This window comes from Aulostomus chinensis, chromosome 4, assembly GCF_037954235.1.
Source record: "Aulostomus chinensis isolate RoL2024-O1b breed Wild chromosome 4, RoL_Achi_v1.0, whole genome shotgun sequence".
NCBI lineage: Eukaryota > Metazoa > Chordata > Actinopteri > Syngnathiformes > Aulostomidae > Aulostomus > Aulostomus chinensis.
This window is the reverse complement of record NC_141323.1, coordinates 16,370,854-16,393,858: the sequence shown is the minus strand read 5'-3', so window position 1 is coordinate 16,393,858 and position 23,005 is coordinate 16,370,854. Positions and strand designations below refer to the sequence as shown.

The 23,005-nt window shown below is 42.2% G+C and overlaps 1 protein-coding gene across 4 annotated transcripts in view; it reads right to left on the bottom strand.

Annotated features, from left to right (window-relative positions):
* Positions 1 to 23,005, bottom strand: part of plxna4 (plexin A4) — a 248,351-nt gene that overhangs the window by 63,611 nt on the left and 161,735 nt on the right. For all 4 annotated transcript variants that reach the window (XM_086202084.1, XM_086202085.1, XM_086202083.1 and 1 more), the window contains 4 exons: positions 11,463 to 11,586; positions 7,881 to 8,034; positions 6,111 to 6,210; positions 5,814 to 5,928 (listed from right to left, as the gene is read on the bottom strand). In XM_086202084.1, coding sequence (XP_086058210.1) covers positions 5,814 to 5,928; positions 6,111 to 6,210; positions 7,881 to 8,034; positions 11,463 to 11,586 — 493 coding nt within the window. The remainder of the gene's footprint in view (positions 1 to 5,813; positions 5,929 to 6,110; positions 6,211 to 7,880; positions 8,035 to 11,462; positions 11,587 to 23,005) is intronic.

Here is a 23,005-nt window from a genome sequence, read left to right as displayed (position 1 = left end):
CAGTGATGCTCGCTGTCACCTGTCAAGATTTATGTCAACATTAAGTTGATCTAATGTCAGCGGGTATATTGCCAGCTCCCCACCCCCTCGACGCCCAGTGACTGAGAAGCGGTAAATAATAATGCAATTCACCAGACACACACACACACACACACGCACGCACGCACAAATGTGCGCGCGCACACACACGTATCACAAACATGCTCATAAATAAAAAACATCAGCTGAGCAAGGAGAGTGAAACGGAGTAGAATGGTACACGTTCAAAATATCAGATTGTTTTGTCGCTTATTTACCCTCAATGTTATCTAGCCATGCAGTGAATCGTGTTTGTGTATATTCTTCATAATAATTGCAAATACGTGTACATGCATAATATATACACAACAATACACTCCAGAATGTTTTTTTCTTTTCCTCATCGGATTGCCTCCAAATTTTTGTGGTTAAAAAAAATGATCTTGGATTGTTCGGACTAACTTGTCGTTTCTTGAAATTACTGCATGTGTTGTGACTAATTGAATCCTTTTTTGGCCACGTAGATGAACTTCAATTAAATTCCTTCAGTCCAAATGGTTGAAAAAAAGAAAATTTCAGTTTCTGTAATTCATCACCTGTGACCCAGAAAACATTCTTTCAATACAACGGTCAGTATCTCTGAAAGATTCCATCATTTTTGGATGAAATTCATTAAGATAAACTAGAGATACGCTCAGTGTTAAGCTCCTGGAGGTATGATGGACCGCATTCTGGATCGGCGACCTGACACACCTCATTTTGTTGGTTGGGAAGAACATTTATGAATGGATTTGGATGATACTATGTTCATAACTCTCCGAGAGCTTTCTGGTTTTTCTTAATGGGTATTTTACATACCAATGCATCCCTTTTGCTGAAATCTCTGATCTGACACTGAATGTTTTAGAAATTGCACAATTATATTAGCAAGATCATACCACTAGAGGTCAACGAGAACACGTTATCCATGACTAAGAATATATTGTATTTATAGATGACTGATTTGACAACAAGTGACGGTTATGTAACCTTTAGATGTGAACCGCACTTTATACGTGTATGTAGTTATGTGTGTGTGTTTCTGTGAGAGGATGTGTGCTAGGAACTGTGCAGTGAAGCACTGGAAAGTGAAAAGCACCTGTGAATAGCGTGACTCATCATTACCACATAATAAGCAGTGCCTTCTGAGAAGCGGAGTCCTTTTTTTATACGATTGCCCTTCATCCTTCCTCATTTTACCTCTGACTCATTGTTTTTTCTCACCTCTCTGATTCTCTGTCATGCAAATGCTTCGCTCTATCCTTCGTTAATTCATCTGGCTCTACTTCCAGACGGTGTTACTCATTCCAGCTAGTTCATCTAGCTCACTGACCCTTCTCATTTCTCTTATCAACTCCCTCTTACACCTTATTCAAGAGCCCCTCCATTTTTCCTTTCTTGTCTTCTCTGGGATCCACTTAGATCTGATAATTAGAGGAGGTGGGAGGTGTGAAGGGTGGAGATGAGGGAGGGGAGGAAGGAGAGGAGTGACAGAGTAGGAAGCGGAGTGGGAACTGTGAATGTAAAAGCCCTTGGCATAGTTGGAAGCAAGGGAGGGAGGTTGAGAGCGAAGGAGGGAGAAAGACCCATAATTATAGCTGTGTAAGGTGTGAAGATGAAGAGGATCTTAAGTTTTCATACAAGTACAGACACATCGCCCAGTTACCACGAGGCCCCCCCCCCCCCCCCCCCCCCCCGACTGGCCTCTGTTTTATCATCCCCTACAGGAGCCTCGGGCAAAGACAACTCGCCTGCTCACTTGTTCCATTCTGCTCATCATCTTACTTCTCACCTGCTGCTCAGTCATCATCTTAACCCCCCCAAGATACCTCCTATCACATTTGTCTTGTGTCTGTGTCCTCTCTCTTCCAAGACAGTTGTTGTCAAATTTGGCTTTTCTTTTACTTTTAGTCACCATTTCTGTTTGATTCTGTGCACCCAGTTAATTTAATGAAAACAGCAGAATTCATAAAATTGAGTAATTAAGTCTAATTGTGCAGCACATTTTGTCCCAACTAACAATGTAAAACCACAAATTAGTACAACTGAAATGTCCAGAAATTGTCCATCCTTCCATCCGTTAAGGATCCCGGGGCATTGGGGGGCGGAAGCCTATCTCAGCTGACACTGGGCGATAGGCAGGGTTCAGTCTGGATGGGTCTGCAGTCCGTCACAGGGCCATCAGGAGCAATTAAGTGTTCTTGCTCAAGGATACTTCCATATGGTCACCGGGGGAAGTGAGGATCGAACCAGCGACCAGCGATTGTATCTTGTGCAGAAAGATTTTCCTCTACTAAAGATCCTGCATGACTTTCTATATGTTCTTTCCCTGCTGGCCTTTTTTGAGTGTTCCCATTTATTTACAAGGTATATAATCAATAAGAATGATGACAAAAGCCTTAAACATAAGACCTAAGGTTGTGCACCATCTGTTTGAAAGCATTATGAAGTCTTTACTTGTTCAGTATGTTATTTCTCCCTGTTTCATTTCCGTCATATTCTCCTCATCATCTTTTCCTTTGACTCAACAAATACTCAACGGACTCTTCAGCAGACAGTTCATGTGTATGACATTGATTTGTCTGTGAATCAAATCAGAGCACCTTTTGCTCCCCTTCCAGTCCAATAATGGCAACAAGCAGCTATTACCGCTGGCATTTAAGTCCGTTAATAAAATTATCCTGATCACCTGATCAATATATTTCTGGTAAATAAACTCCAGAGAATTGATCACTGCAGCTGAAGGATGAAGTGGCCTACCTAATGCAATCATATTGTCTTTGTGCTAGGGAGTAGTGATGTGCAGTACGGTTTGAAATACTTGGTACATTCTTAATAGTATTTATCAGGGATACATCAGGGTAATACTTGCATATGCAACACTATGATCACATGTGTTTTTTTTTCTCAGACCCATAATCTGGGCAGACCCGCCCTACTCTGTACTGCTCACTGTAGGCCTGCACTGCTGTACACATTGATGTGACAATAAACAGCTTGTACTTTGAAAGAAATGCATCTGTACACAGAAACTGAGAAACTAGTGGCGCAGTTTCTCTCCCTAATGATTCCTTTACAATCCTATGCTGACGGTGTGGACCTACACCAACAGAGAGAGGACTACCTCTATTTGAACTAACATTCTATAACTGTATTAGCTTTAGCTAATCGTCTCTGGTGCTCCCTCACATAGCAACACCCTCGAAACATGCCTGGGTAACAGGTACAAGGCAGAGCATCACAACACCCCTGGAAGGCAACAGGTACTAGATGATCTCAAGCGGAGTAAGGCGTGTCTGCCCAGAGAGTGAAGAGGAAAAAAAAACCCATATCACACTACCCATGTGTGAGCTGATGAAATTAACGTGTTTTGGGTCACCTCTTGTATTTACTCAGTTTCCTTTCACACCTTGAATGAACTAAAACAGGGTGACTTGGAAGCGAAGCGAGACCCCCGTGTTGGTGTGGACCAGAGTTCGCCAGAGTCTGAATGAGCCGACAATATGACTGAACGCACCAGTTTAGTGCTTGAGTGTGAATGTGACTCCAGAGGGCGGGAGGAGTATCAAGCTTCATTAGTCATTGTAGGCTCTGCAGTCTCACTAGAAAGTGCTAAATATGCAGATAATGAGTAACTTTTCATTTAGTGTGACCAAATGGTCTTTGTTAGGGTGGCGAATCAAAACTACTAAGTCCTTGAGATCTATGAAGGGCAAATGGGTACATGGCCTTGGTTAATGCGCCAACAGGCACATGTCTGATCTGTGTGCTCATGCCACTGCTGGCATGAATAAAGAGCCACCTACAACATGCTCAGCCATGGCTGGAACTCTGTCCCATCATGCATACTAACAACAAGCTCAACCAGTCGGGAGATTTTCCTGGCCTCCATCATTAGCATAGAGTTAAGGGATTATTCTGATTTTTGATTGGAATCCCTTAATTGTAATAGTACACAAAAATTCATTTACAACAGCAGGAGGTTTGTCTTATTTCAGAGAGCAAAGCAGACTTGTTGCCTTTTGTGGCATTTGGGAATGATAGCTTGAATGGCTGCGTGCCTTTCTGCTTGTTCGCATGTGTGTGTCTGAATTATCAATTCAAACAAGAACCTAAAAATCTGTCAGAGAGTACATGACCTTGGATTTGAGGGGTTAATTAAAAGCAAATTAAAAGTCATTAAGCCTGGAAAACACCTGCTTTTCCTGAAACAGCACATAAAAAAGCGATGCCATTAATGTGCTAATACCTAATCCCCTCTTGCTTTATTTGTGGCTTTCTTTTAGTCAGCAACACAATAGGAGAGGATTCACACATTATTATCCTCAGTCAATATTGACCACCAGTTAATTGGAAAAGTAAACCTGCAAAGACTCAGGATTGGGTCTGACTAAGCAGAAGGTTCAAAAGGATAATGGAAATGGCAGAAAAAGAAAATAATATCATCTGTGCAGGTTGAATGGCTCCGGGGAAATATTGGTGGAACAACACAATTGAGAGCAGACTGCTCATCAAAGGAGGCAATCTGGCTAAGCTTGTCCCTGCCCGTCGTGAAGCGTCTGCCAACCCAGACATGAGCACTAGTGATCTTCATCATAGCTCACCTCAGGCAAGGATTAACAGGCCACTAACTCCCTGTAAGCCTTCCCCCTGCAAACTACAGTGCATTGGCAGGGCAAAACTGTAGACAGACAGACAGACACACACACACACACACACACACACACACACACACACACACACACACACACACACACAGAAAAATACACTGCAGCAGACATACTGGCCCACACACATGCACGGGCATGTACCCAAACCCTCCTTTAAGTCCTTTGCACTGCCCCGAAGGCTGCTACTGTGTCAGAAACTCTGAATCAGACTGTGGCTGGCCTCCCTTCTGAGATGGGGTGTGGGCGGGTTGGGGGCATTTGGTGGATGTACCCCATCCAGCGAATGGCTTGTCCTCTGCAGTAGAGCAGCTTAATTACAGTTGGCTCTGCTAGGGCAGGAATAGAGCTGACTGCCAATACTATTGATAATTCACACAGTCTAAGCTGTCACGGGGAATAGGGATGGGCGAGAGGAAATGGCGCAGTTTTATTAGCTTCTACTGCCCTTTGATGTGCAGTCAAGAGCAAGACATGCCAAGAGACTCCTGCCAGATGGAAGCACTGCAGCTGAAAGGTGTCTCAATCCTTTTAACATAAATCTTTCTGCACGCGAATGCTAGAATGATAGCTATTAGTGTCACATAGCCAACATTTCCCCTCAATTTACTTCACCCTGTTTTATCATGTACGTAGTCCAAGTGAAAGGTCGGATTAAGTCTGCCAGGATTTAAAAAAAGAAAAATTCTTGGACATCGTTGTAATGGGCTACAAGTTGGCTGAGTTTGGAGCTAAAGGCACAGGTGCAGCCAGCATGAAGACGGCCTCTGCGAAAAATAGGGCGCAAGACTGTAATCCTCACTATGTTGCAAGGGTGTTTCTGGGGTGGGCCTCCTTCTATGCGGAGGGGCAAAAAACAAAATTACTAAACTTAAAAAGTTATAAGATCAGCTCCTTGGTCACTTTGTTCACAGACTTAAAGAAATGCGCCAAAATGACAGGTGCTTGCATAAGAATGTACCGACCGATTTCGGCTAATGTCACGGATAACAATTTTGGATAATATCATATGACATCATCCACCTCTCATAGCAGTTAGACACTGGAGCTTAACCCTGAACCTCACCCCTACTGCAGCCTGGGACTTACCTCGGGCTTCTTGACCCGTCCCTCCTGGAAGGAACACGTGCGAGGATCGTGGGTACAGTCGTGTCTGTATTTACACCAGTGGCACTGGTAGGGACTACTCACACATGATAGACACCTGAGCGGAGGAGAGAAGAGAGATACGACAAAGAATTAGTATCCAGCTGAACACACTCATGTACAGTACAATTTCCAGCTCTTTAAAAGGAAAAATTCAGTGTCAATTTTTCCATCATTAATGAATATATACCATTTATTGTTCGGCAACTGAGTCCATTGAAAAAGTCAAATGGAACTTACGACTTGTGAACGCTGCAGTTGTAGAAAACAAAACTGGTGTTTGCGAAAGCCAAGCCGGTCTCCTTGGACTTCAGATAGAGCTGCACAATCTGGTGGTCACCTGGAGAAAATAGAGGATATTTGGAATTAAAACAGTTATTTAAAAGATGGACAGAACATGTTGCATATGCCTATTCTTTGAGTATTTGAAGAGACAAAGACATAGGACTGAGATAGGTAATGATTGCTTTTGTTTGAGAGGTTACGCATCAAACCACTTAGTAACTGTTAAATTCATCGTCTGAAACAAGTGCAGTAGCATGTCACAGCTTCTTTTCTGTTAGACACGGCAGGGAGATATTTAAAGTGTCCCTGACATTCTTTTGTTTTTCTAAACACTAGTTTGCAAGTCTTTTCTTTGAACCTAATGTTACATGAGATTTTTCTATGGAGAATAGTCGACTGTGTTGCTTAGAGTCACAGGTGTTCAGACTGTTGGGATGCTGAAGACGATATCTTCAGAGAAAAGGAGAGTGGATGATTCTCTCCCTGCTACCTGACAAGAGGAAAATAAAAGTTACACATTTCCCTGAGGATAGAAAATATTTCCTCTGAAAGGTCTTTGAGAGTGTCTGTCAAAATAAAAGTGGGCGGGTGTGTGTGAGAGTGGATTTGTGTGTGTGTGTGTGTGTGTGTGTGTGTGTGTGTGTGTGTGTGTGTGTGTGTGTTTATGATGAAACAACCTTGTATCTACTTGTGTGTGATAAGTTAGTGTGTAGCTTGTGCCTCTTCTGTATTTGGTATGTCCTTTTGTCTGGCCCTAATGAAGGGGGTTCATGTTTAATTCAAGAGCACATCTAACTGCTCTCCCTCTCTCTCTCTCTCTCTCTCGCTCTCCCCCCACCTCCACACCTCTCTCTCATCCCCATTCTACCTCGACACACAGGTCACTGCACTTCCCTTCACACCGCGACTCATTCCTCTCCCCCCAAGTCTCCATAACAAAGAAGGAATCATTCATCAATCACAGTAAAGCACCTCTGACAATGGATCTGTCCTAATTAGGACACCTAAATGTTACCTTGAAGCCTGCTACACTTTCTCCCCCTCCCTCTCTTTCCCTTCTTTTCAACTACTAATGAGGAGTTTGTACTTCCTCTTGAAACAGGAAAATGAGTTTGTGAGGGGAATTGTGCACCTCTGAATACATGTTCACGCATTTATTTCAGCATGACACCATCATCAACCGGCTTAACATGCGACTGACACGGCAAACAAATGTTTCTAGTTTCCGTCAGTACCCTCGGGCTCCCCCGTCTGCCTTGCATCTGTCACATGTGTGCAGTATATCTGCTCATGGTGGTGGATGTGCGTGTGACGCTTCTATCAACACTTGGAGCGGCAGAGATCTACTGATCTCCTCAGCACATGCTCGCCTCATGTTTGGTGTTATTAAAGAATATCAAGATTACTTTCTTGCACATGATACATGAGTAAATTTCAATGCTGTATTTTTTTAAATTTTACAGCTGTGTTATAAGCATAGGTGGAGTCGATGACGCACCCTGAGATTTCCATGTTGAGCATTATTAGTAGACTGCCACCAAAAAAAGAGACACGGTTTATATATTTTACAGCGTGAGCTGGAAGTAAGTTAGAAATTAGGTTTTATTTGTAGTGTTAAATGAGGCCAGTTACTGCTACAAGCTAGCGTGACATATGGCTGGCAAAGCTCATAAATGGTGAAATTCCTTCCCCAATTCTTTTTTCATTCATTGTCACCCCCCTTACTTTTGTCAACAATGACGCGTGGCATCTCTTTCTCCGCGGGGGAAGAGCACTTGATGCGGTTTCCCTCCACCAAGCCGTTCATCTCAGCGAGGTCTTCAAAGGTGCAGTTGACACCTGCAGAAAGTTCCGGGACATTATGGGCTTCCAACACCAACTGTCAAGAGAGAGAAAGACAAATGAAATGGATTTACTTGATATTAAAATTCATAACAGTGATGGTAGGAATAGTATAGGATCATACTGAGAACTCATTAAGTTTTGGAAAGTTTCACAAAAGAGAAGTGAACTCATGAACCACACATCACTTACAAATACAACTGATGAAAGTGTATTTGTACTTGCAAGAGAGGAACAAATGTTGTGATGAGTGGGCCAACTATTGCCACTATACAGTGCATGAGACTCCAGCATCTGTGAGTACTTCAGATCAGTTTGGGAGCCATGTGTTCTTCAGCTATGACTGTAACACAATATTAGTGAGGAGAGGCACAGCTGTGCAGAATAAAGATCCATCTGCACGCTGGTCAATGGCCAGAGGGGAGCTCTTGAGTAAGGGGTTAATATCTGAACAGTCTTCAAGTGAATACTTCACAGACATCCAAACAACAAGACGCTGTAATGCCGAGAGTAACTGTATTGGTCTATTTCTGACCGCCACACGCTCCGCAGTTGCCACCTTCCATCGTGTCCTCTGGTGCTGATGAGCTGTATAAGTTTCCATCCTTCATCTTAACATGATAGAAAGGATAGAAGCAGATAGTGAAGCAGTAAAGAGGTAGAACAGATGGAACAAGCCAGCTGAATAGAGACTGAAGTGAAGAATGAGGGTGCTTTCACACATCTGACATGTACATGAACATGTAAACTTGTGTGTAGTTAACCTGCTCACCTTGCACTGCCAAACGCCAGCGACTCTGTCCACACCTTCAGTTCCCACTGTCCACTGATGTCACATAAAACTGTCTAACTACAGTATCATGTTTAATCGTCCTTGCGTGAGTTAAAAAATAGAACATCTGCTTCCTCTCTCTCTCTCTCTCTTTCCTCGCTGTCTCACACTGTCTTAAGACCGAGCCAATTAAATGCATGGCTCTTAGTTTGCTTTCTATATTTGGTACGTTTCCTTTCACACCTCAAATGAACTGCACCATGGTCCACTAGGAAGAGTACCAAAAACCAACTCTTCAAGGAGGTGTTTGGTCCACTTTTGGTGTGCCCCCGCGAGTGTGATTGCTGCACTCTCACCTGCTCAAATGAAGTGAAAGGCCCTTGAAATGCAAAGTACTGTCCACCTGGCTGAAGGAGCATTTAGGCACAAACCTGCAAGGTACATAATGAACCGAACCAAAATTTAATTAGAAGCGACCACCTCCTCAACAAGGTCTTGGCTTGCTTATTTGGTCTGCTTTTGATGCAAACTGGAAAAGGACCATCTCTGTGTTCACACCTCATCAAGTGAAAACATTTAGTTTCATTCAACCGAGCTAAACAAGGTAAGTGTGAAAGCACCTTGAGAAGGAGGAATGAAGGTGGGAAAAAAAGGGCAGGACTGGACGGAGAGGGGAAAAGAGGACACTAGCGATAAAGAATGCCGATTCTTCCTCTTCATTTGGAAATGCTGTGTTAGCTCCCTCGCCACCTCTGCAAAAACTGGCCTCAGGTGGAATCGGAAGAAGAAACACTGTCCTTGAATATGAAGAGAAACTGGGGCAGAGGAAAAGGGTGGGTTGGGGTCAAATCTAGAATATACATATTGATGGAAAAGCTTGTCTGCAGTGGGCCTTGGTGGAGGCATTGATGTAAGGTGTAGTCCATTCACACTTGTGATGTGACGCTGAAAGCTGCCTCAGCAACACAGAAGGGCTGACCGACGCTGTTTTTATATTGCTGTTTAATGAAACGATGGCGGCATTGGTGTGAGCAGATACACAACAAAAGATGGACAGAGCACGGCCAGGGCATCGATCTCTTGCACAGCCTCTCTCTAACCTCCCACCTTCTCCTCTTCATGCTTTAATTTATTTTTGCCTTTTAATGCGGGAATACAGCAGACCAGGAATTTACTCAGTTGCATTTAGAATAGTCACAGTGGATACCCAGCCTGAGCCAAATCAGTTTAAAGTTGGGTTGCGCAGAAAGATGGAACCAGATCTGCATTCAGGGATAGACCAAGTAGAGAAGAGATGATTAAGCAGTCATTCTCAACATGGTACAAACGACTCAGGCAAATTTCCCCCCAAAAAGCATGAAATAATTGAAAACTTAAGTGAGCAACAATTCTGACTCCTCCTAAAGGCCTCGACAGTGAATTGTCTGTGTTTCTCTTGAGAATGCCTTGGCATATCTTCCCAAACAAATATTTAACAACACAAAGGTCAAGGAGGAGCTGCCGTCTGTCTGGCAGAAGCCTCTGCCCTGCAATCAGCTGGACGGGAGACGTGTGGCATAGCCTCTGGGTAAAGCCAGCTCCCTGGGAAAAGGTTAAACACTCTCAGAAGGCTCACATGTGAACACACACAGACCATGAATATCATTAGAGTAATGTAGAGGTGTACCTCAGAAAATCAACACCTTTTGTGTGACCCTCACTGCAACATATATGGAGACCTTGACCTTAGAAAATCATTCCAAGCCATCTCAAACCACCACAAATGGGAGTTATGATGCGAAACTGCTGGTGTTTAAAGCAACATTATGCAACATATGCTCTTCAAAATAAAAGCTTTTAAATCCACTTGGATGGTCGACTGACTTGAGTAGAACAGCAGACATTTGTGATGATCACGTGTGACGTTTGCAAAACATCGAACAGCCAAGCGCGGCACAAGTCTCTGTTTGATGAGTTTTATTCAAACGCAACACGCTGGGAGAGAGGCCTAGTCACCTGAAAGATTGATCTTGTCAATAACCATTGACTTTGCACCTGTACAACTTCTCATTCTCTCTTACTCAAACACTTTAAATCTGGCAGCTGTTTTAGCCTGAAGTGCTCAGTGGCGCATTTACCTGCCAAGCATCAAAGTAAACAAAGCCCAGCTCAACTATGGGTTGTTAATGATAGTTGTAAAACTATTTCACCGGATGGAACCGTACATTGTGAGGTCAGGATTTGAAGAATGCTCGTTGGCAGGCGGTATCTTTACGTACGGCTGGATTACAGCTTTAACACTAATCAGTATCTAGAGCATAATTACACCGAATTACAAATGATGGTGGAGTGTGTCATACTGTCAGTCTGCCAGGCAAGATTTCCTTACGAGCAACACATTGAGCTTCACCAAAACAAAAGGTTGCTTGCATGTTTCTTCAGGAACAGGGAAGACGCATTAAAATGATAATGACAACTGCTACTTTGTTCAGAATTTAAAGGAGGTCTAAACCAGCAAGGCACTTTTAATGAATAAAGGAAATTTATGCACGCAGTATCTACTCTTCTGTTTTAGAAAACAAATCATAATTTCATTTGCAGCTCTCATTCTCATACATATAATATTGATGTGATGAAAATGGGGGGGGGGGCAATTCATAATGCTAACAACAGGAAGAAGAATGTAAATGAGATGTGTGTTTTTATGCACTCACCGTGACACTGAACTGGGACACTGAGATGTTGTTTGGGTGCACACTGAGACGCACACACTGCTTGATGTCTGACGCGAAGCGCCGCGGCTCAGCTGAACGCTCACATTTCTCCTTTCTGGTGCACCTGGAAAAAAAAAGGAAGCGCGCACACACACGCGCACACACACGCGCACACACACACACACAAGAGAGGGAGTGTTATTAACGGATGACAAATTCACATGCATGCAAGTGGTAACCTGACTAGGAGTTCCACCTGTTGGCACCTGGGAAAAAGAGAATGTTCTGCTGCTCCCTGACAGGTGGAGTTAGACACATTTATCATATTTCCTCTCTGGCAGCATACTAGCTACAGTGGCCGTTGAATGGAAACCAGTCTCCAGGGGGTGGTACCAGTTGAATTTAAAACAATGGTGGCTCTATATGTGGAAGTGGAGCCGGTCCTCTGGGAATGAGGTAGGCCTCGTCTTTGTAATGCAGTCTTAATGACTGGCATTCATGGGCAATGCCAAGTGCAGGTGGAGATGTGGATGTTAGTCGGGGGGGCAGGGTTGGATTCCTCCCCTTCTTAATACCAGACCCGGTGGTCTAATCCAGTCCACTAGAAGAGCCTTTGTGTTTAGCTCCTGGACTGCAGGGTAATTCCCCAAAGTCTGAACATCTAAATGGCTTTGAGAGCGGCGATAAGAGAACTGCAAATTCAGATGGTTTAAACATTTACGATGAAAATTGTATGTTAAATATTCCAACTGAAGTGGCTCATGCAAGTACAGTTTTAGAAATAAGAGAATGCAAAGAAAGGAAAAGGTTGTAATGGAGGAATGAAATACTTCAGAGGTTGTTGACATCTGAGATACCTCATGCAGCAATGTTCCTGAATTGGAGAGATTGAGGGAGGGGCAGGCTTTGACCTGACATGAGTATTGTAAAGTTAAGCAGCCTAGAAGACAGAGAGCGAAAGAAAAGAAATAATCTGTTTGAGAGAAGGAGAGAACAGGAGGAGGGAATACAGAGTCCTGGAAGAAGAGAGTGAAAAATAAAGCAAAAAGAAAAAGCATGGTTTTAAAGGAAGGCAGCCATTGTTGGGTTTCTGTGAAGCTTTCACTGCTAAGCCGGTTTGAGTAGGGGTTTAATTGCTTCAGGTTTCTTTGTGCTTCTCTATCGCTTCTGTCTGTTCCTCCTTTTTCGTGCTGATTTAATAAGACCATATCATATAAGTACCCTCAGGCAAACAACCTATACAGAAACCTTCAAATACTCGCTTTCATCTACAAATACAGAAGACGAATACAGCCTTTATTGTCATTCTACAGGGTACAATGAAATTTATCCTCTGTATTTTACCCACTCTTGGAGCATTTGCGGCGCCTGACTTCGGTTCTTTCTACCAGTGCTTTTGTAAGTGGCATGGTGGCAGCCTTTGGTCCAGAGGAAAAGCATAGCTAAGTCAGTTGTCCAGAAACACATTGGTTTTGAGAAATTTGACTTTAAAGACTAAAACTCTTGTTTAACAACATGAAGTCCTCTCAAAAGTGATTTCTATGGCCCTGTTTACACTGAACGCATTAAAAATAAATCTCCTGTGACCAGTTTTTGACCGTATTTACCTTGGACAGTTTGTATTGATGACAAGAGACACACAAGGGTATGATGCTCAAAGCTGAGGAGTTGAATGGAGTCCGTGTCGCATGTATTTTTGCTTTCACTCGGATGTTCTAATGGAGCGAGTAATGCAGAGATACTTTCTTGGAAAAAGTCAGGGATTAAAAATCAAAGAGGGAGAGAAATCCAAATAATAGAGAATTAGGGTTTATCTGAGTGTGTGTCAGTGTATCTCTAACACTCTAAATCAAAGTTAAGTGATCATCCACATATAAAACAGTTCCCACAATTTCTTGAATTCCCTCGATAACAAACTAAATGAGTTAGTGTTCTTGTGCTATAACTCTACAAGTCCTACACTGTCATGATGCTTGCAAGCCCAGCGTTTACTGTATGTATTTTCTTCCCCCACTTTCTGAACCCTAAAATGTCACAGTACTCATAAATACACTGTGGATGGTATAGTGCTGTCCAGTGAATTGTATTTTCAGTAATTGGATAGATGACCTCTCTTTATGGCGATTTCAAATAACCCTGCGGGGACAGTAACTTTCATTTTGTTCTCAGTATCATAGGGTGAGGGACTTTGATTCAGCAGAAAAGATAGAAGCTGATTCTCTTCTCTCTGCACTCCATCTGTAAACACACAGGAGGGCATCAAGACTTGAGAGAATTATTGTTGTAATCACAGGTTTTCATTAGGTTCTTAACATATTAAAGAAGAACAGCTTTTGCGTGGCGATATTTGAGGGATCGGTATCAAATATTGGCATCAAAGCCAGAGGAGGACACACCATGCACAGTTTGGTTGTCAGATATAACCCCCAACCATCCTCCCCCACCAAACAAGCGCTTCAACCCATCAATATGCTAGCAGGAAGGTAAGAATATGTGTTTTGGTCTCTTGTATCCTGACTGACTTACATGCTGATACAGCAGTGACGGAACATTCATGTAGCTGTTGTTTGGGGCTTCAGTCAAAGGATAATGGAGGTAATACTGCACATAGTTTAGCAGATGTGATGGGCAAGCATTATCAGAGCAAAGCACGAGATAATCGTTTCCAATTACTACCCAGATGAACATTGAAAGAAAAAAGATAGCATCTTTATTAACGATATAAAACCAGTGTGCCATTTGTAAATATCAAAGAATAGAATATTTAGAGAACCAACTTCGTAGTGATTTAGATTTCAAATAACAGCTGTAATGGCCTGAGTGGAGCTATCTTTTTGGTGGAGAATTAGATGTCCAACGTCTATTCATTTGGTTGGTAAACACCGCCATTGTGCAGAGCCATTTGACTGACAGAGCAATGACACATTATGAGAGAGTGAGCTGAAAGGATTAAAGCCTGAATGGAAACTAATCTGCACTCTTGTTTCTCCCAGCCTTTGATAAGGTGACACAATTAGAGTGAGGAGAGGGAAGAGATGGATTTTTAGCCTTTGCAATTGTTGCAGATGAGGCTGTCACGGCCATTCACGACTCGACGCTACACAATGTTTATCATTAAACCCCTTTTGATGATTTAATTGACTGCTATGTTCGGAATACAAGACGATCACGTTATTGTGTACAGGATGTGAACAAAGGCCAACAAGATCACTAATCTACATTAATTATGAATTACAAAACATGACCCATCTGAAGGTTCTGTCACATGAATAGATATTTTCAAAAAGCTTCATTTTGAAGAACATCAAGGAGAACCAATCATACCTACAGAGGGAAACATAATAACTAATAATAATAATAACAACTTCAGATTAGCATCAATTTTAAAAGGAGAAACTTTATGAGAATATTCAAGATAATGTCATGGCAACAAAACATGAAAATAAGGAGGAACATTGATGTACAAGGTTGCTGCAGGGATGAGTTATTTCTGTAGGCCAACCTTGAAGTTAATAGCAAGTTAATCTTCACAAATGAGCACAATTATGATTTTTTTTGTAGTGATGAAATTATTGGAAGTACAGAGCTAACGTTATGCTACGAACCAACTATAACATTACCACCACTAGCTTTGCTCTTCTTCTGCTTTTTGTATGACAATATTTAATGTCTGTATCAGGCCTTTTTTAAAAGTTCAATAATGCTCATTTGTTTCTGGGTTTTGAGACTCTTGCTGCTCTGTTGTTTGGTATTTTGAACTGTTTAAAAGCATGGTTACAGTATGAATCCTCGAGCCCTTGTGTCTGAAGAAGAGTATTGATGGTGCACAGGTTGCAGGGCTCAGGGGAACGTTCAGAGAGATACAGAATATTCTAAAGAGAGGCTGCAGATGTACCTGGCTGGGTGAGACTGCAGGTGTAATGCATATCTAATGTGAAGCATGGAGAAGGTCAAGCAGGCTGGGAAATGAATGCTATTAAATTCTCACAAAGCCGAGGTCCAGCCATCCTCAGGTCTAACAAATGCTTATGTGTGGAGGAACACAAAAAAATCACGTGACACCACACACACACACGCACACACACACACACACACGCGCGCACACACACACACACACGCACACACACATGCAATGCACAGCATCATTAGGGGCATATTTCCCATGTTTGCATATTTCTGCACAACCAAAAACAAGACTTTTAAAACATGTTTATCTTGGTATTTGTCATATTCTACAACTGCTGTTTGGTAAATCATAAAGTAGTCCACCTGAATCCCAATTACCATACTGGCCATGCATCATCAGACACAAGATGGGATCCAATACATACTAATAGCCTGAAGCTGTAGGAGTTACTGTAGAAGAGCTTTGGCTCTGAGATTTAGGCAAAATGGCACACGTCTTCTCAGTCTAGCTAGATTTCTCACTCATCAGTTCATGTGCTGTGCGCGCGCGCACACACACAAACACAAACACAAACGCACGCACACACACACACACACACACACACACACACACAGCCTCGCCGGGCTATCATTAAGAGTGGTGGTCCACAGAGCAGAAATCCGCATGGAGGGGCCGGTGGGAGAGTCATTACCTGGCCCACTGGCCATGACCCTGTTACTCCCGATTGTGGGGAAACACACACACACACACACACACACACACACACACACACACACACACACACACACACACACACACACACACACACACACACACACCTATACCCAAAGACATAGAGATTACAGATTGGTTGACCCTAGATCTAGAAAACTCATCCTTTTTACGTTCACCAATGGAAGAGCAACCGCTGAGCAGAAAATGACACTGTGACACTGTTGCTGAGTGCTTGCACATGTATGAAGCCATATGAGAATAAAATTTGAAAATATGTAAATATTATACCCAGACCTGGGCAGAGGGAGGCATCATTATTATATTAGCATTTATTGGTTCCAAAAAACTCCATAAATCATGCACACACAGACACGCCACACACACAGGAGAATAAATAAGTGATTGGGGGCATCAATCTGGCCTGACGGGCAAACAAGCAGCAGCTGTTTCTCTCTGCTGTGACTTTTGGTGCCTCTGCCATGCAATTTTAGCAGCTGTCAAAAGCTATGTCATCAACCCACCTCATCTGGCTTTCTCACGTGCAAACGCACAGTCCCATCCGCATCACTTAAGAGGATGTCATGTTGGCTTACAATCATATTCTGGAGGCTTGTCTTATCTTCAAATCAAATCTAGAACTGTAAAATTAATTGATTTACCTTTAGGGAGTTTGCTTTTTGTCCCCAAAAAGACAGCGACTAATAGAAGCACGTAGGCCAAACAAACAAACAAGCAAAGCCCTGGAAGAGCTATCTAATGGCTTTATATGCTGTTTATCAAGCTTATGTGATGACATGGCTGCCTCTGAAGATGCCATTAGGCTACATTCTCTACATTAATATGCTCTATATTACTCAGACGTGTGTTGGTGTGACGTTGAAGGTTAATGAGGGTGACAAAGCGGTTTTTATTCACCAAACTACTATCATTCATTCTGCATTCTTTTCCTGAGTTACTGAGTCAAAAGATCTGTAGATTAAAATCTTCTAGATGACTCAAAGTTGCAGAGCTACTAGTTGTGATTCATTCAAATTAACGCCCTTCGATATTCATATGCACAGTGTACATGTAAGTACTTTAAGATTTTTATGAAAAAGGAAAGAAGACTAATTTGCTTTTTTGAGATGACCACAGTGATGGTTTAACTAAGACAAACAAACCTCCCTGACAACAAATTCATGAAATTAAAGCAGCAGAAACAACTAGGGAAACCATTCCACTGCATTCACAATATTTCCCGAGGTATTCATGAATTGAAGTTCTTGGTTTGCTGATGTTTTTAGAGCTGCCCTTGAGGACGATAGCGCAGGACACCGAAGTGCTGTTTTCAATTGGGTCTCAATAGTGCACTTGGCTTTTATCCGCCATATATTGTGTTATGATCCTGCATGTGTGCTGCTGTAGAAGGCAGCATACTATTGATCTAGCCAGTCAATATCCAGCCTGTGGCGTTAAAGTGTGTTTCTAATTCTTAATGAGAGGACACACTGAAAAATGTACTTGCCAATTTCTGTGGTAGAAAATATGGAGTTTTAGAGGTAAGTGAAGGATATATCTCAGCACTGATCCTGTGATTTATGTATGATGGCTTTGAAAAGCTACAACAACAAAAAATTATTTGTATGCATGGTGACTTAAAAGCGAAAAAAAACCCAAACATTTTTTATTTAAATGTATGGCAACTGAAATTTGAATGGCAAAGAATCTAATTTATGACAACACAATCAGAAAAATTAAACTAGCTAAAATTCAGAGTATGGAGCGAAAGAACGTCAAGAAATATAAGAAAGTTAATGTAAACAATCGTGTCAGTTTACTTATTAATTTTTCTTTTTCTTATCCATATGTTGTTTAATCTTGTTGCTGTCTGATATTTTTTTTTATTTTATGAACATATTTATTCACCTCCTTTAACTGTCAACACTTCCTTCAGTCATTTTCTCTTGAAATCTCAACGTCAGTGTCTGGTTCATGCTCCGCAAGACAAAGGAAAGACACTTTTCTCACAGTGTGTGTGTATGTGTGTGTGTGTGTGTGTGTGTGTGTGTGTGTGTGTGTGTGTGTGTGTGTGTGTGTGTGTGTGTGTGACCATGTCCATTTCCAGTGGCTGTGTTCCTGTGTCTGGTGGGGTGATGAAAAGGTGACAGTGAGCAATGATCCTGACTTAAAAGTGGGCACCTGGTTGCAGTGTATATGCTTGTGCATGTGTGTTGAGGCTAGGCGGATTGTAGTGTGTGTGTGTGTGTGTGTGTTTCTGTGCATGTGCGCGTGATTGTCTGTGTGTGCGATTGTGCACGTGTGTGACTCCTCGCTGTAACAGTGACAGCTGAGAGGGAATTTGGAGGTGCAGCAGTCCGTTCCATCCTGATGCCCCTGTCACTTCTTGGCCTTGTTCCCTTCTCTCACTTCCCTTAGCACGCAGCAAGAGGTGACGGGGGGGGGGGGGGTGAGCTCTGGGGTGAGAGGGTGAGACCAGTCGCCCATGCCCAGGGGACGGCCATCCTTGCCTAAGCACACGCATCAGAGTGAGTGCCATGGATGCAAGGAAGATGAGAAACTGCTTTGAAAAAAATTCAGCCATGAGAGTTGACCGAGTCATTCTGGCACTATTAACACCAATTCCAGATATGATTGAGGCAATCAGGTAACATCTATATAGTGAGAAAGGAGGGGGCGAGACTTCTTGAGTCTTGAGTGATTATTAGGGGACAATATTCCTTTGCTTGTTCTAATACTGAAGGTCAGCCCCATGAATGGCAACTGCAAAACAGCTGCAATTTGCACAATGGACAAATATCTCTGTTAAATGTCTTATTTTCGCTTCAGACAGGGTCACATTGTTACTGCTGGGCATCATTTGACCCAACAACATGAAGAATAAGGTGTGTGTGAGGTGCGTAAAACGTTATTATATCTCAACAGTGATTTGTTTTGAAGACGTGCTGTGTCACAGCTAAGCTGTGGTGAAAAGTCTTACAAGTTAGTAATAACTTGGAGAGTCAGAGTTCTTTCATTTTCTGACCAAAAGTAAACAATGCTTAGGAGTAGACTGTGTGGTTTGTTTAATTTATGGTTGCTGTATTAGAGGAGATAGAGGGGAAAAAAACATTTTCTTGGAGTAAACAATTCCTTTGGCAACAGTATGTTTGAAAGCACAAGTGGCCATCTCTGGGGGGAGCCTTGAATTCACCCTTCCCAAACACAATGAGTTCTTGGTAGCATGCTAATTGTGGTACAACAGTTTAATTAGCAATGGAGTGGCATTCCGCAGTAATGAGCACACTGTGGTAACGGATGACTGTGAACACAGAGACAGGTACCGACAGTGCAGAATTAATATGAGGGAAGGGGAGGGAAAGAGAGACAGAAAAAAGAAAACATTCAATGGATCTGCCAATTAGCTTTTCCCTTCGAAAAGGTTATTCATTTGACAGCAGTACAGATGTCTTGGGAATACAAAGGATTTAGAAGATGCGGTGCTTGGCAGCATGACTTGCAAGTTTTATCAGCCATTTTGTGTGATTACTTATGATTTCTTGAACTTTTTCAAGTTATCCCACCGAGCTTGCACATTAGACAGTGAACATTTGATTCCAGATAGGCACATATGATAAACTGTAGCCAAATGTTAGACACATTATGTCAAATGTAACCCTTTGGACTAAAAACATTACATTTTTACAATGGATTTATGAAGCCACAAACTAATATTCAATCAGGATATGAGTTTATCCCCCACGCTAATTGCTACACTTTGATACAAGCTGTGATATGGGCTGAATGAATGAGGAAATGAAACAGCGTGTCTGGCTCTGCAAGGAGGAGGAGAGGAGGAGAAACTCACTACTTATCTCATTAACTAACTCCTAATATTTGCATAATAGTAGTGGATGGGAATGCACATAAATTTGCATTTTCTTTTGCCAATTTTCTCAAAATGTGGTTGAAATGTACGATACATTGGAATGGAAACCCAGCTGTAGTTGATCTCCAGAGGGTTACTATTGATTGTATGGACAAACCCTCTCTAATGAAGTAGGAGAAGGCATTTGCCTGCGGCCCTTGGCACGATGACTTAACTGTCCCTGTTCCACTTCAGGGACAGACGGATCGATGTTTATGAATGTTTGGAGGAAGACTTGAGAAGCACAAGAGTGATTTCATTTATGGGCAGAGAAACTTCAACAATATACTGAGATCTGAAACACACAGGTCACATGTGCACACACATACACTGGAAAACAACATTATATATAATGCAAAGGGTGAGATGCGGATGAATAATGGATTTACGCACATTCCACCCTTCCACAAGAGAAGAAATATGTCTGAAAACGAATATAGACCTGCTGAGGAGGGAATTTGATTTAAATGATAGGGAAGAGGGTGGATGGACAGAAGGAAAATGAACAGTTCTGCTCTTGGAATATTACCCCTGTGGCTAAAAAAGCAGAGATCGAGATATGTCAAAGCAATTATTAGTATGAAGATATTGCAACATTAGCAACACTTGTTCCAAATTGTCACCCGATATCGAAGGGCGACATGAGATATTCTCAACATCCATGCATATGACGGCATTCATTTTGACAATGCTACTTCTCAAAAATATGGTTTCCAATCTGTCTGGCTGTCAGGCTCGACAGGAGCGATGACAGCTTAGTTAACCACTTACAAGACTGACAGCAGACAGACCAGCATTAGGGGAGGTAACATGTCCATATTTCTCACATTTATTGGCAGAGGTGTCCCTGCCTCACTCGGATGGCTTCGAGCATGGATGGTTACCACAGAAAGGAAAGCCATGAAACTACAGTATCTCTGTGTTATCTTCATATGATAAACAAATACAACCTTTAGGACACAAAGCTATGAGTGTGAGGCTTAATGGAGCAAGGTATTAGTATATTTTTACAATGTGTTTTTGAGTTGGGCTTGGATACCAAATACGTGAAGTGTGCAACAGTGCCATCACATTAAAGTTTTGACAACCACTGAAAAGTGATTTTAAAAGTTATCTTAACAGGGTCAAAACATGCAGCTCACATCTAAGATGCCATATGTAGAATAGTGGAGTCAGATATTTGTGTAAATACTGCAATGTGCAATATGTGTACTGCAGTGAGTACATTTACCTTTATGTTTAGTGGTGTTCATGTAAATACTCCCTTATAGGCCATGTTCGTATGGGTGTACTAACACATGTCTAGTTCAGTTATATTGAACTCTTAGGAATGTTGTACTTGTAGGCATAGTTCTGTTGTAAGGGTGTGGAACTGTATTGCGAACAAAGAAATCTTATTGTCGCAGGTGTGAAACCTGCAATCACACTCAAATGAGGACCGAATAAACCAGACAGAGATCTTGCTGAAGAAACAAACAAACTCGTCTGGTACGGTTCATTTGTGGTATGAACATGATCTGAACTCCATCTGCCCCAACTGCCAGGTGAACTCAGCATGTTCGATCTCTTATGACATGTTCCACAGCTTCCACAGCAGCTAAAGTAGATGGTACATGCAAAAGAAGTTGTAGAAGTATGCTCTCCTCCTTATTTGTTGCGGTGCTTCTGCACCAGTCACATCCTGATTGTAGAAAAACATGTGATGTCAGTGATAAATAGTGGAAGGAGGAGTTGAAATTTCCCCCGTCGAGCAAGACGGCATTAGCATAAGACATGCATCTTAAACGCATGATCAGGGTTTTGATGGGTGTGAGCAGTATTGTTGACAGGTACGTAGAGCCTCAAGTTTCCTCCTCACTTCAACAGGGGGTACTGCATGATGTAAAAAGTGGGGGGTCATAAAATATATTCCAGGGGGGGTCATTTAAGATATGTGGTGAGCAGTCATCAAAAACACGCATTCAGTCATTCAAAGTCAAACCTCTGATTGAGGACATGTGGCTGTCTAAATAAATGGTTAGTGCTCGTCAAGGACAATGGCTGCTATCAGAGATTCCCTTTCTATCTCTCCCTTACACACGCACCCACACACACACACACACACAGACACACACACACAAACACACACACACACACACACACACACACACACACACACACACACACAGGTGCACCATCTTCTCCTGTTGATTCCCTCCCCTGTACTATTGATTGCCTTCCTGCTCTTCCCTCGGTGTTCTCTCTAACAGCTCCTCTCACCAATCTATAGAGTAAATAAAAGCTATGCTGATAGAGAGGAAAAGAGCAAGGGAGCGAGAGAGAGAGAGAGAGAGTGAGAGAGAAACAGAGACAGAGAGAGAGAGAGACAGAGAGAGATGCAGTGCTGTTTGTTCTAAGACCACTGAGGTGATTTCAAGGTTGATTGAGAACAACAAACTATCTGGAAGAACACTTTGAGGAGCTGCATGCTGTCCTTCCTCTCAACACTCATGTTTGGGAGAACAAATTGTGTAAAATCTGTTTGTTCTTGTAGCTTTATGCTATAGTTTACTGAAGATTTATTTGTTAAGCCTTTGGTCTGCAGGGTAGGGCAAGAAAGGAGTTGCATTTTCATATATTTATATGAACCTCAACCGAGGAAAAACATTTCTCAAGATATCAGTTGAATATGAGCAGAGAAATATTCAGTATTATTTGTAAAACATGAGCCTGCTGTCTTTTTTTTTTTTTTTTATCTGCAACGCTCCAGACTGACCCTGTGGGCTGCCAGGATCAAATCGCTGCCATTCACTCATTGACACTCATTCGGGGGTTACCCTTTAGCTACACACTGGAGTGCTGGGTCAATACACTCAAGCCATGAGTGAGCAGGACTCCTCGCCAATCACAGAAAAAGATAGAAGGATGAGAGTATTTGAACCAGTGTTTTTATTTAGCATGAATTACATCCTAAAATAACATCAATGTAAATGTTATTCGGCCAAAATACTCAACCAGAAGCGAGACTAAATCAATATT